The following is a 12,900-nucleotide window of genomic DNA, read 5'->3' on the forward strand; positions in this document are numbered from 1 at the left end:
AGTAAGAATAAATATGACAATTTTTACAATGACTAAAGAACTTCCTGGCGCACAATAGCAGGCCATAGAATCAAAACAACGCAGGCAACAGGGACACAATTTCAAACGCAGCAGGACAGCAATACAGCACCACCTGCGTACATGAAGCATGAACCCTCCATGCTGCCCCATTTTGCCCCAGCTTCTCCACCTGTACCTTATTCCTCCACTGGACAGCTCTTCGTCACCTCAGATTGTCCAGCGGGCAACCATCATGCTTGCCCAGTTCTCCCCTTCTTCTCCAGCCGTCCCCTGCCCCATCTCTCTGTTTATTTGTATTCTCTATTATTACACTTTCTTGTATTATCTATCACTGTATCCATCACCCTCTCATCTCGAAAGTTAGCATCTAACAAGCCGGCCATGCCAGATATGGACGCGTTTTTTCATATCAGCTAAACAAGGGATACAGAAGAGGTGTTGCGCCGCGGCTAGGGCGACTGACTCTGGAATCTGGGGATCACGGTTCGATCCCCGGCACCGGCGGCAGATTAGCCCAGCACCATGTGACTCTGGGCAATAGCTTACTTAATCTTCCTGACGGCCCCCAGCGCCTAGAGACCCTTACGGGTGATTGTGCACTTTACAAATGTGGATTATTATTATTATTATTATTATTATTATTATTATTATTATACCATATGGGGTATCAGCCAGTGAAATCACAGACCATCCTATTTGTACTGTTTTTCAGAGGACAACAGTTTGGGCAAGTCGCTCGTTATCCTGAGGGAGCATGTGAAGAATTGCATTGACATTCTTTCAGTCTTTTGTAGGAATAAGCATGGAGAAACACTGCAGGGACACAGTACATTATACAGAAAGTATGAATATAGGAGCACAGCACAGATTATCAGAACATAGAAAACAAAAGAAGCACAAATAATACAGTGTTTTAATAATGATACGAAATAGGGTCAACAAACCGATTGATAACAATAGGTCCAAGCAAATGGAGGACAAATGAATGGCGGACACCTGTGCAAAATGTGCACACGCACATCATATGGTGGTGAAAAAGTGAAATATAAAAACTTAGAAGTCAGATGCAGTCTATCATCAAAAGGAAGAAAAAATATAACAGAAATAAACTTAGTTAAGAGTACATTATGTTATTTTTCATAAGAAATGCATGTTTAAACCCCCCCCAACATTATAAATAAAAACCACTATTAAAGTAGTATTACAGTTTCAAAACAAAATCTAAAAAAACATTAAAATTGCCTAGTTAAGGTTGGAGGAGAAAACCGTAACTTGCCCTTATTACACTGCTTATAACCTCACCCACACCATCAAATATTTCAGCAGCCCTGTCTACACAAGGCTTTATGTATCAAATCTTACAATTATTTTCTGAATAAATTGTCACAATACGCCAATACATTCATAAAAGTCTTCAAAATATATCCGGTTCTTTCTCCTGCTCTGGATCACCACATATTGACAATTAAAATCAGGAAAATTGTAAACTGAGACCTCAAGATCAATTTCTCTGACTTCTCAGAATTAAATATAAATCGAGTTCACCTTGTGAACCCATCCCAATGGAAATGGTGCAGAACAATATTCCAGAATTTAATAGACATTTTTCAAATTGTTTCCTTCTCTCTTACTTTTGGCATCATGTAGGATGGCATAAAGCAGGGAGATATTAATCCTGCAGAGTCTCCGCAGTCGTAAACTCACAATTAAATAGCAGTTTTGTGAATACCGAAAAAGAGTAAACAAATTGTACATTTACCTTCATGAATCAGCCCTTTACGCTTATTTTGCTTATATTGCACACAATGTACACTTAATTTACTCTTATTCCCAGTGGCATTATAGTTTAGCTCCTTGTCACATTTTCCAGGTTACAATGTTGCCAAGGCTCAATGCTTGAGGTTAAATAGTTAGATATGCTATATAATAGTTACATATTTCAGGGCCAATGGTGTCATGTCTGGGCAGTTTTTATGTGTCCAGTAGGCAATTGCAAGTACTTTATACAAGCGAGACATAATAATAGGTTGGTATTACAGTCTATATATAATGCAAATTAGGCACACTTGACTTTTACATCAAAGCATTCTGAACTGAATCATCAATACACAGCGGCAGATTTTTCTTGACGTGTTTTTCAGAGGCCGGGCTTCAGCACTGAGAATCCTCTGTAGCCTCTATGCTTAGGTGTTTCGACGAGATACTTTATAGAGTATATGTTAAAAAAGTTTGTTCTTGCTGTCATTTGGATGTTCGGTCTTCAAAGCATGAGAAAGAGAATCTTGAATGGGATTTTGTGCTTTACTTAGGCTCCATGTAGACTTTTAAAGTGAGCTGTAAGTTGTTCATGTTTCTTCTGGACAAATATCAATCTTCCAGCGGTACTTTGACCCTTTTAAGTCATTTACATTGGTGAGCTCATAACTTGTGGAATAAAGCATTCGCAAAGTCTAGTGTCAGTGCCAGGACTACTGGTAAGTTGCATATTGAGGTACTTTGCTACAACACTATTGTTTTTAGATGTTTGTACCTCTTTGCACCAAAGTAACATCCTGATTTAGAGTGAACCCTTCCTCCTTATTACAAGTGCCATAGAATATAATGCACTTGTAATAAGCACACAGGATAGCTAAACTGTTTGTGATGGAATACACCATCCACCAAACTCTAAGTGAGGCATTAATCCTATTTAACTCTAGAGGCTCAATATATAACTATGATACAAATGAGCAGTTGGCTATTTTCTGCATTTTGAGTAAACACCAGTGACCCTTTAACAGGAAGCTATTCAGGCTTGTTCAGATGATTGGTAGATGCATACTGTATTTCGGTATCCATCTTCTTCACAGGAACTACTTTGCATCCCACAGATAGCACTGCGGACCCAGAGGAGCCGATGGCCCGGTTCTGTAGGTACATTCCGAAACTATCCTGTAAAAGAAAAAGAAAAGATTACTCAATTTCCTGATGTTCTGTTGGGGGGGGGGGGGTATTTGGGGATTGCTTTCATTTGTGGAAGAAGTGGTACATTCCCTGTTGAAATTTTACTTGTAAATTATCTATGATATTCTACTCCTGGCATAGCAGTAATTCTGCTAGTGGGTAATCCACAGAAAGAAAATCCTCAAACATAAAATCTGCAACTTCTTCCATGAATAGGAGTGTGTTCTCTTACCAACCAACACTAAATCGCAGCCTAGTTGGTTAAATGGGAAGCGATTATCCTTTGTTATATATATTACACTGAAATGTATATTCACTCGCTATTGTTACTATATGAAGCACACATACAGTTATAATTTTAAAATGCAAATCCAAACTTCACGTTTACATTTAAATTCGCAAGAGACTTAAGGTATTAATAAATTGTTATCTTTTGTCAGCCTTAGAAAATGTAAGGCAACTAGAAAATAAAGGGCAACTTTAGTGGGCATATAGGGACAGAAGTATAATTTAATTGTACTGAATATTATATATCGTTTTGAATTTTGAAACACGACCTATGTACTAATAGGTCGATTTATAAAATTCAGTCACAAAAATCCCACATACATTTCCCACGTAATGAACATTCATTAGGTAGGTTGCACAATGATTAGAAAATAATCACTGGGAGGGTGGCTTGCAGGTGTCAATAGTTCACCATCTTTGTAATTGCAAGTATATAAGTATACTTTCCTTGTAGAGAAAACCAATTTCCTTTTCCTTTGATATGGAATTATAAACCCAATTTAGGAGGTAGGTACCTCTTCGATGGTTTGCAACCTGGATCCTGGATGACTGTCACAAAGCAGTGATACATTGGGTACAGATTCAGTATTTGGAAGGTTTCCCCAAAACAAACCCTTTCCGAATACCAAATCATTTTAGGAGTTGGCCAAACATCACTGACTCCTAAAATAGGATTTATATATAGGAAAACCCTTTTTTTACAGTCACAAACTCCAATTCTGTTTTTGAGTGCTTAAATAGTTATTACATCTGGCCCTTAATTTGCACGTTCATTTTGAATTTTTGTATAATTACTATCAATGTTTCTGATTTCCTGAGACACACAAACAACTATTTACAATATCTGTCAAAGGACAGGACATGTATGTATTGATGTCTATGTTTATAGGAAGTTCGAAAAAGCTGGCACGTTTCAGATTGCTTATGTGTGACATTTTCATGGTTTCAGTGTACTTGTGAATGACATTCTACTGCCAAATGTGTGACGCTTTAAAAGACAAGTAAAATCAAGGAATTAAGTGCAAGTAAAGGGCTAAAATCTTGCAAGTTTGTGAACATTCACAGCCTTCAGATACATTTCTGCCTTGGGAAAATTCACATAAGACTTAGGATAAATGTGCAAGCATGCTGAATTTATGAAGTTGGGAGTGACATCTAACGCACGCAAACATGCTTCTTTTTCCAATCAGGGTTGACATTTTGTGTGTTCAGTGTCCAGTTTCTCTTGTTGCAGCATGCTTTCCTTTGTTTTTGTTTAACCGCATGCGCACTAGCGGGTTTTCCCGCTGTGCGCTAAAATGTGAAAATCACGGGTAACGTGACAAAGCCAGCTCGTAATCCGCGTAGCGCAGGTAACGCCCATGGCGAGATGGCTTTGTCATCCACGTCGAAGGGGTTAATATGGATCACAATTGTGTGCCTTCAGAAATCAGTGTAAATCAGTACACCCTTAGTAGCAGTGCAACAAATAATATTCCCACCACATCCAGGACCAAAAGCTTGATCCGAACACTTGTAATAATGATAGTGAGATTCAAGCTGAAGGATATCTCATGCTGGAAGTATATCTCATGCCATGCATGCTGTAGTTCTCAGGAATTCTCTTACGCCCATCCCCCTGACAAATGATTGCCCAGGCTCTATAGCTAAATTATCAGGAAGGTACAGGGCTCCTTGGAGCTTAGGATGGGCTCTGGTGCATATATCCACATCATGTAATGCAGAATTATCACTGCTCACTTACAGTATTTGTTGTGGGTGCGGGAAGATGAAATTTGGAGAGCACCTGTTGAGTGAAAAAATTCACTTTGAGAGCCATCTAGTGCCAGAAATGATGACTAACAAAAGGTGCTCTGCATGAAGCAAACAGTATGATCACCAATTTTTATATAAAAATAAATTGCCTAAAAGATCAGGGAGGCGGTGACACTCTGCCACAGAAGGACCTTGTCAGCCTTTTACTGGTTATAAACAGACGAAGTTAGGACATGGTGCTGGCATTGGCTGTGACAAGGCACCTGAGGACACGGCTCAAAGAACAGCTTAATCTGATCAGCTGTCCAAGCTCTGCCAAGAGTAACACTTTTGCACGACAACCTCACAGTGCGGTATTGTGGAAACATTGCCAAAATGTGTTATTCTAATAGAAGGTGCATGCCACTTGGCATGGCTGCCTCACATTTGATCACTTAGTAGTGGGTTAAATATTTGTGTCAAGTGCTATTGGAATGTGGTATATAAGTAGGCATAAGTAGGCACCTACAACTAGTAATAAGGCCACAATCACAATATAAGGCCCAGTCAAGGTCTTAATAAACTATTCAGTGGCTCAACACTTGGTAGCTGGCTGTGAGCAGACAGGCTTAATTTATAACTGCAGGTGTGTAAAGCATTTTTTTTAAAAACAATACATTAAACAGGTAAGACACAATACATAATAAAAATCTAACACCATTTTATAAAAAATATATCATATTTTTTAGGATGAAAATAGACCAAAACAACAAAACTCCAATGTAGGGAACTGGGTATAAGATTTTTTAAAGATTAAATACTTTCTAGTGCCTAATAACAAAAAGTGCCAGTTTTGGTCATCTGATCGCACCTGACCGGGACAAAGTCAAAGTTTGAGGACGATCACAATGGAGCGGGGGTGGGAAACACTAAGCGGGCGGCCCGGGTCAAGTATTTACCCTCGGGCTTAGTCAATTTTATGGAGCTTATTCTCTTGTTGTCGGGCGAAGCACCTTTTCAGGCCAGGTTTCAAGTAAACCACAGAAGCTTGTTTCAGCACAAGGCCTTGGTGAATTCATAGAATCCTGTGCTCCAGAGCTTTCAGCAGGGCAAACCTGAGATCCAGGGCAGGTTGCAGCTCAATGACGGCAGTTTGACTCGCGGTGACGTGTCAGTCCACTTATGGAGCATTTTACCAAAATTCTCCAAGGTTTTCTAAACTTCTAGAACTTTTCCCAGAAGGTCCTTTTGGCCTTCCAAAGTGCCCACAACAACTGTCCAAGGTTCTACAGGCTCTGAGATTCTCCCTGGAATGTTGGGACAATGTTTGGAGAGGCAGTTTTGAGTTTCGGCATAGGCTCAACATCCTGTGATTATGAGCAAATTACTTAGGGCCTTATTATGATTATAGCAGTGCAGCAGCTGGACCACCTCGCTCCCACTCCACCTAACCCATGTTTGAACTGCCTGCCAGATTAGAAGTTTTCTCCTGTGTGGCGGGCTGTTCTTTAGCATTCCCACGACGGTGCAATAGGCACCATAATGGGGACCTCAAATTCAGTACCTGCATGGCATGGACTGCTGCAGTTCATGGCGTGCACGTACTGGGATACATTCACACAGATCAGCAGAACATGCACCCCATGGCGCAGAGGCACAAGGGGGTCCTGTAAGGACCCCTTTTTTTCCCCACTGCCACACTTTTCATGGCGGCCGTACCACCATGAAAAATGTGGTGTGAGGAAACTTGAAATATGCTTTGTAGGATGCAGCGGCACTACGAAGAATATTGCGACCTCCAGCCCGCCGCGCCACTGCAAGAGACCCCTGATCCATGGCCATTGCAGTGGTTCCAGGGTGGCCTGACCGCCCTGGTAATAATAACATGGTCTGAAGTCTGCCACTACTCAGCCCCTGCAAATCTGGTGGTCCATGGACCACCAGACTGCGTAATAAGCCCCTCAGTCTCCTTGTGCCTAAAAATACAAATAAATGAATGTGTCCTTGCGTTTTATAACTGGTGCTCATTTAAAGCACTCCAGTACCTTCAGGTCACGTTTGCCCTATATAAAACTGTTAATAAAAATGGGAAAAGGTGCAGCGACCAAGTAGTTCACAATAGAGCTGGATGGAAAATTCAAAGGAAGTTGATTGACTTGAAAGACACACATAGATGCAACAATTTGCACATTATGGGAGTACCAGAATTAGCATAGCTGACGAACATGGTGGGCTTGTATGAATTTGGAGAGAAGGCTGGACACCTACTAGCAACTCCATCAGAGGCAAGCAGCTATATCTATCCTGGCAATAAGAAAGTAGGATGGCTGGATACACAAACACTCCACCAGATTTTGGGAAGAATTCACCAACTGTTTTACAACCTACTATAAATCATAGAAGACAAATTCTCAAACACTGAAGCAACAATTATTGAACCACATACAATTAACAAAACAGACATGCAATATGAGTTGTGAGTGAAAGAGAAAGAGCTCGGAAATACAGGCAGCCATAGATGGCATGAGTAGTAGAAAAGCCCTTTCCTACCGGTCAAGAGGGGAGAATGACTTACTTCCCAGTACATTTCATAAAATCAACAAAACTCACTTGGTGACAGTTTTATATCAAGTGTTTAAAAATGTAGAGTAAAATAGGTCTAATGGACAGAAATTCAAGAAGACAAGAAGAACCTCCGGTTCACTGACTCTGGACTTCTGGTATACCAGAGGTTCAAATGGTCCACCTGGGGAAGCAGAAGTTTCCCCATACAACTGCTATGGTATGGAACACTCTGTCACGCGATATCAGATCTATCTCCAACATACTCATTTTCAAGAAAGCCTTAAAAACGTGACTTTTCCTGAAATCAGTCCTTCTGAGTATTTCTTTTCTGTTTCCTTCTTTTTCTACAGTTTTGGGCCTTAACACCTTCGGGTAATTGTTTGTGCTTTATAAACTCTGCTACCATAACATAACATACCAGATAATTATGTTATGGCCCAAACCTAGAAATGACCCAGCTATCACCCCCTCTTGTGTCTCAACACATATGGGAGACTATTAGCTAAAATACTGTCTAGTAGGCTCATGAAAGAGATACCTTTCCTCCCACACTGTGCACAGGTAGGTTTTCCTCTGGGTTGTAGATGCAGTAATAACATGAAAATCCACTTGTACATATCATGGCAGGTGTAGAAAGATAAGGACATGAAAATATCAATCTAAATAGATGCAGAGAAAGTGTTGAATGGGGCAATGTCAAATGGTTATAGGAAGTCCTGGTCACAAAAATCTGTTTTGAAACATTCCTTTTCCACAGAGCTCCCCATTAGTTGTGACACAAGACAATGGGGTCCCATTTCCTCAATGTTTTTCTTGTTGGTGCAGGAGCCACTTCCATGAAAGGATGAAAGATGGGGTCACCAAAGCTGGCGTTCAGAAAGCATTCTTATATGCCACCTAAATATTACTGATCCTCTCTAGCTCACTGACCTCAATGCATGAAATGATATCCAATACTGGCAGATTACGAACATAAACTTGATAGGGTCAAGAATGACGTAGTGCCCCTCACATTACACACATTGAAGCAATAGATAACCTTTCAAATGGATGCCTAAAAACTTAAAATACTTGGGAACCTATGTTAATTCTGAATTAAGGAAAATGGTCAGAGATAATATTAATCGACTCATGCACAAAAGAAGGGATGATTTGCAGAGATGGTCATCCTTAAATATGTTCTTATGGCCGTGAGTTACAATTTTAAAATGAACATAACACCCAGGTCTAACTATGTATTAAAAAAGCTGAAAATGGTCAGCAAAATCTGAGGGATATAGATACTACTTTAAAAAAAAATTCTGGGACTTTAAGAAACCCCAGCTAAAAATATCCATTACTCTTTATGCTTCCCTGACATTTGGAGGGTTAGGAATGCTACATATGTATTCATACTACTTAGCACACATGCTTTTTGCCCTAGCTCCTGTTTTCCTACCCGCATGGCTGTCACTTTAAAATGCCTTTTATAAGTACACAACAATATACATACACAAAACTCACCCTTGGGATGTTTGGGGCTTAGAAGGGACAGATAACCTGATATTGAATAGCAGTCAAAATTAGTAGTCAGTAAACTACTTAAGATACACCCACAATTGAAAGTCACTGCTCCAGAATATTAAGTTAAAAACAGATGGCTCTAGGTTTTGGTGGAGAAAATAGGAATTGAATCAGAAAATGCTCACTGTTTAGGATCAACCTTGGGGCAACCCCTCATGACCCTCATAAATCTGTAGATGATACGCACTCCTCATCCAAGTCAAAAACCACACCTGTAGAGAAGCAGTATCTGGCGCTGGCTGCTCCCATGGACATCCCAAAATGTTTTGTCCTCTATCTAGAAGCCCACCTTTTCTTCCTCCTACTCAAGAAATTGTCCTCTAATTGAGGGTCAATGCAGCAAAGATATTCATCGACATGGTAAAAACATTTTTTGCGGTTTACCTTCTGATGTGGACAGTTATGTGTCACTGGATAATGTCTTAGTGCTTTTCAAAAGTTTCTAAGATATATTATGATTAAAGCCTTGCTGAAATATGGGTTCGCTAATAACTTTAGCTATATTAACTGCTGTTTGCCTGTGTCATGTATTTTTTAAGGCTGGGCCGGGTGGCTTAGTGGACTAATGCATCCACTATAAGGTCCTGTGGGCAGTCCAATGGCAGTCGACCAACAAAGTTGGAATACGGCGGACGGACTGCGGCCAGACTGCCACACCATGTCACCATGAGTTTGGCAGTTTACGGCTGCCAAACTCATAATCAGGTACTTAAAGTTTTATTGAAGGGTTACTCTAGGACAAATGTGACAGAATTCCTGCCCACCATATTACAAGTGTATTATGTACCATGGTACTTAAAAATCAGCCCCTTCGTCATTTATAGCGCTTTTATACATACAGTCTATGGATACTGAGAGCAGCACAGGTTAACATCTTAAACCTGACATTCAAAGAGGTAAGCCCATAGCCATTAACACTTGAAAGAGGTAAGTGTGAGCTTGTCAAACCAGTTGCGATAGCAGATCTGGAATTCATGTTGGTAAAATACTTACTGCTCACTTTCACATTATTGTAATTTGAAATGATTTACTTATTAGATTCAATTACCTCTAGGCACACTCCCACCAAAGCACCTATCGATCAACCCATATTGATTTGTTCTTTCACACATCAACTCCCACTACACCGCCCATCCCTTCATCTATATCTCATTTTATCTGCTTCTACAATATACACAGGCATCGATCATTCACACTCACCTAAGCAAATATCCATCCAACCACACTCATCCAACTAACTGCATGTGCCTGCAGCCATCCAATCCTTTCTTTTTTCTCTTATTCAATCAACAACCATTCTATCCATATGTCCAATCAACATCCACCTTGGTTGGCGTGTGCTGGTACATGTTTTTTTTAATGCAAGTGTTTAGGTATGTGTGCACGTATATGTGAATCTAAGTCCTCATATATGCCCAATGCCAATATATATATCTTCAAGGTACATAGATGTTGTGTTAAGAAAAGCAAATCTATACTTCTTTCTGCATTTACCTCTTTTATCAGTGGTGTATCTAGACCTATGACCGCCCGTGGCAGTCCCTGCGTTTGCCTACGCGTGGTGCCTGAATGTAAGAGTGGGGGATTGTGCTGGTGATTGCTGGCCTTTACTGCCCGGCAACAGCCTCAGCGGGGTGATGGCCACCACCCTCAAAATGTGTTCCACCCCGGGTATACCGCCACCCCCACCCTCTTGCTGCGCCACTGCTTTTGATATTTTGTCCCCCAATATTTTGTCCATGATTTTATGCCCACGCTTTTAGCATGAAACAATGCTGTTGTATTCAATATTCAGAAGCACAGTCTTAGAGACTGTATGTGTGTTTTGTGGTTGTGCATTCAAATATACCACACTGCAACAAAACCCAATATTAGAAAGAACAGATAGAATAATAACAGCCTTTAACAAATGCTCTTTAAATATTAATTGAAAGATTACAAAATTGGTGTGGCTTTTTAACCACAATCTTGTGCTCAGCCATATTTATCATAAGGAGATGAATAATAAGTATGTTGCGATAAATGTCTCTTTCAGGTCCATTGTGGTTAGGTATAATGACTGTAGGACAGTTGGATCACTGCAATTTGGATATCAAACATTTTAGGATTTACATGGCTCTTAAACACCCAGACGTACCTTTCCATCTTTGCAAGAATCCAACACCTGCAAAAATTCACTGCTTTGTTGCCCAGTCTGTTGAGCAGTGCAAATGATTTGATATTTGATACATTTCCTTACAACCTGAAAAGTATAAAAGTGAGAGAAAGTTTCTAACAAGGAAAAATCTAACTGTTTAAATCCACAATCGCAAACTTCTCTGCAAAGTCTAAATTAATTTTGCAACATTTTAACATGAAACTTACAGATGCTTCTTTTTTTAGTGAATATGAAATACTGTAGCCCAGACTTCAGAACCGTCCACTGTTTCCATGAAATGGTACTCCTGTGATACTTCCATTCTGCACAGAGGTTGGCGAACTCAGGCGCACATTTAGCAACAGCAAGTTGTTATATACAGCTTAAAACATTGCAGAATCTATACAATGTGAATGAATTGTCTTTCTCATCAATAATACTTTTGTTCAACTTTTCAGCTGGTTCTAAATTGCTATTTTGGAAATATTGAGGTATTATGCAATCACAATTTATTAGACTAGTATCTCCAGCAACATAGTCAAACACCCGTTGGTCACAGGGCTTAGAACAGCTGTCATTATCACATTGTCTATAAATATTGGGGCCTCAAATCAGACCTCAATTAGATAAGAATTGCAAATTCGATATTTTAATATATAACTTTTTACCGGTCTCTGCTTCATCACACAAGGTCAGCACTATCTTTTCCCAAACGGTTTGTGAATTAATGAGTGACATGTACCTACTTGGAGGCAGGGGAGGGGAATTCATATCGCCCGACGCCCGAGACTAGTTGATTTCTGTCAGGGGCAAGAAGATGTAATGTCTATTTTGTCCCACGGACAACTAGACATTAAATCAAACAAAATGGAGACGTCCCTACTTGGTACCGCCCCTACAGCTATCGGCTCGGTAAGTGGCCGGAAGTGTTCTCTCAGATGCAACTTCTCTTGGCTACTGGTTGTGGCTTCTGCACGCATGCATAGCTCTTGTGGGCACAAAAACAATGGTCTGCCTATGAGAGCTCTACAAGTCTCTCTCGCTTAGTTTACTAATGCCATAGTATACGTGATGGCACAGGATGCCAAATACAGAATGAACGCACAATTTATTTTCCTTGCAGGCTAGGATTTTAAAAACAAGTTTTTGTGTTTTACTAGCAGCTAATGCCTGTGTGGCTAGTGCTGAAAACTGGACACTTTTGCTCCGCAAGCTTATGAAGTGGGGGATAGAGGCGGCATAAAGAGAATGAAACCGGGATGAGCAAGGAGAGGGGTCTTTGAGAGCGGCCGTAGACTCTGCCAGTATATATTTTTTTCCCTCACTAATTGCCACAACAACACACGAAGGACCTCCATAGTAAAGTCATTTTTTCTTTTTTTAGATGATAAGAACGCAATATAAAATCTGCTGCGGCATGGAAACTCCTTTCTTCCGTCTGTTTTGTTGTCCGTTTTCACTTGCTCCTGTGGTGCGGCTGTTCAAAGAAATCGAAAGTGTGGTGGAGATTGCTCATGCAGGTAGCGAGTTTGCATTTACAAGCCTTATTTGCTGGTGTGCCAGGAAGCATTCCTGCATGGGTAGCACCGGAAAGGACTGTCTCATCTGGCGTGCGGGGTCCCATTTGGCTCAGATTCTCCTGACTATGG

The 12,900-nt window shown here is 40.3% G+C and overlaps 1 protein-coding gene across 1 annotated transcript in view; it reads right to left on the bottom strand.

The window, feature by feature from the left end:
- Nucleotides 1-921: 921 nt before the first annotated feature.
- Nucleotides 922-12,900, bottom strand: part of LOC147723040 (molybdenum cofactor sulfurase-like) — a 577,064-nt gene continuing 565,085 nt past the window's right edge. Inside the window, exons 14-15 of the mRNA XM_086965413.1 lie at nucleotides 11,252-11,356; nucleotides 922-2,952 (exon numbers count right to left, since the gene is read on the bottom strand). Of these exons, the coding sequence (XP_086821539.1) occupies nucleotides 2,806-2,952; nucleotides 11,252-11,356 (252 nt within the window). The 3' untranslated portion in view covers nucleotides 922-2,805. The remainder of the gene's footprint in view (nucleotides 2,953-11,251; nucleotides 11,357-12,900) is intronic.

The sequence above is a fragment of the Lissotriton vulgaris genome, chromosome 4_1 (assembly GCF_964263255.1).
Source record: "Lissotriton vulgaris chromosome 4_1, aLisVul1.2, whole genome shotgun sequence".
Classification (NCBI taxonomy): domain Eukaryota; kingdom Metazoa; phylum Chordata; class Amphibia; order Caudata; family Salamandridae; genus Lissotriton; species Lissotriton vulgaris.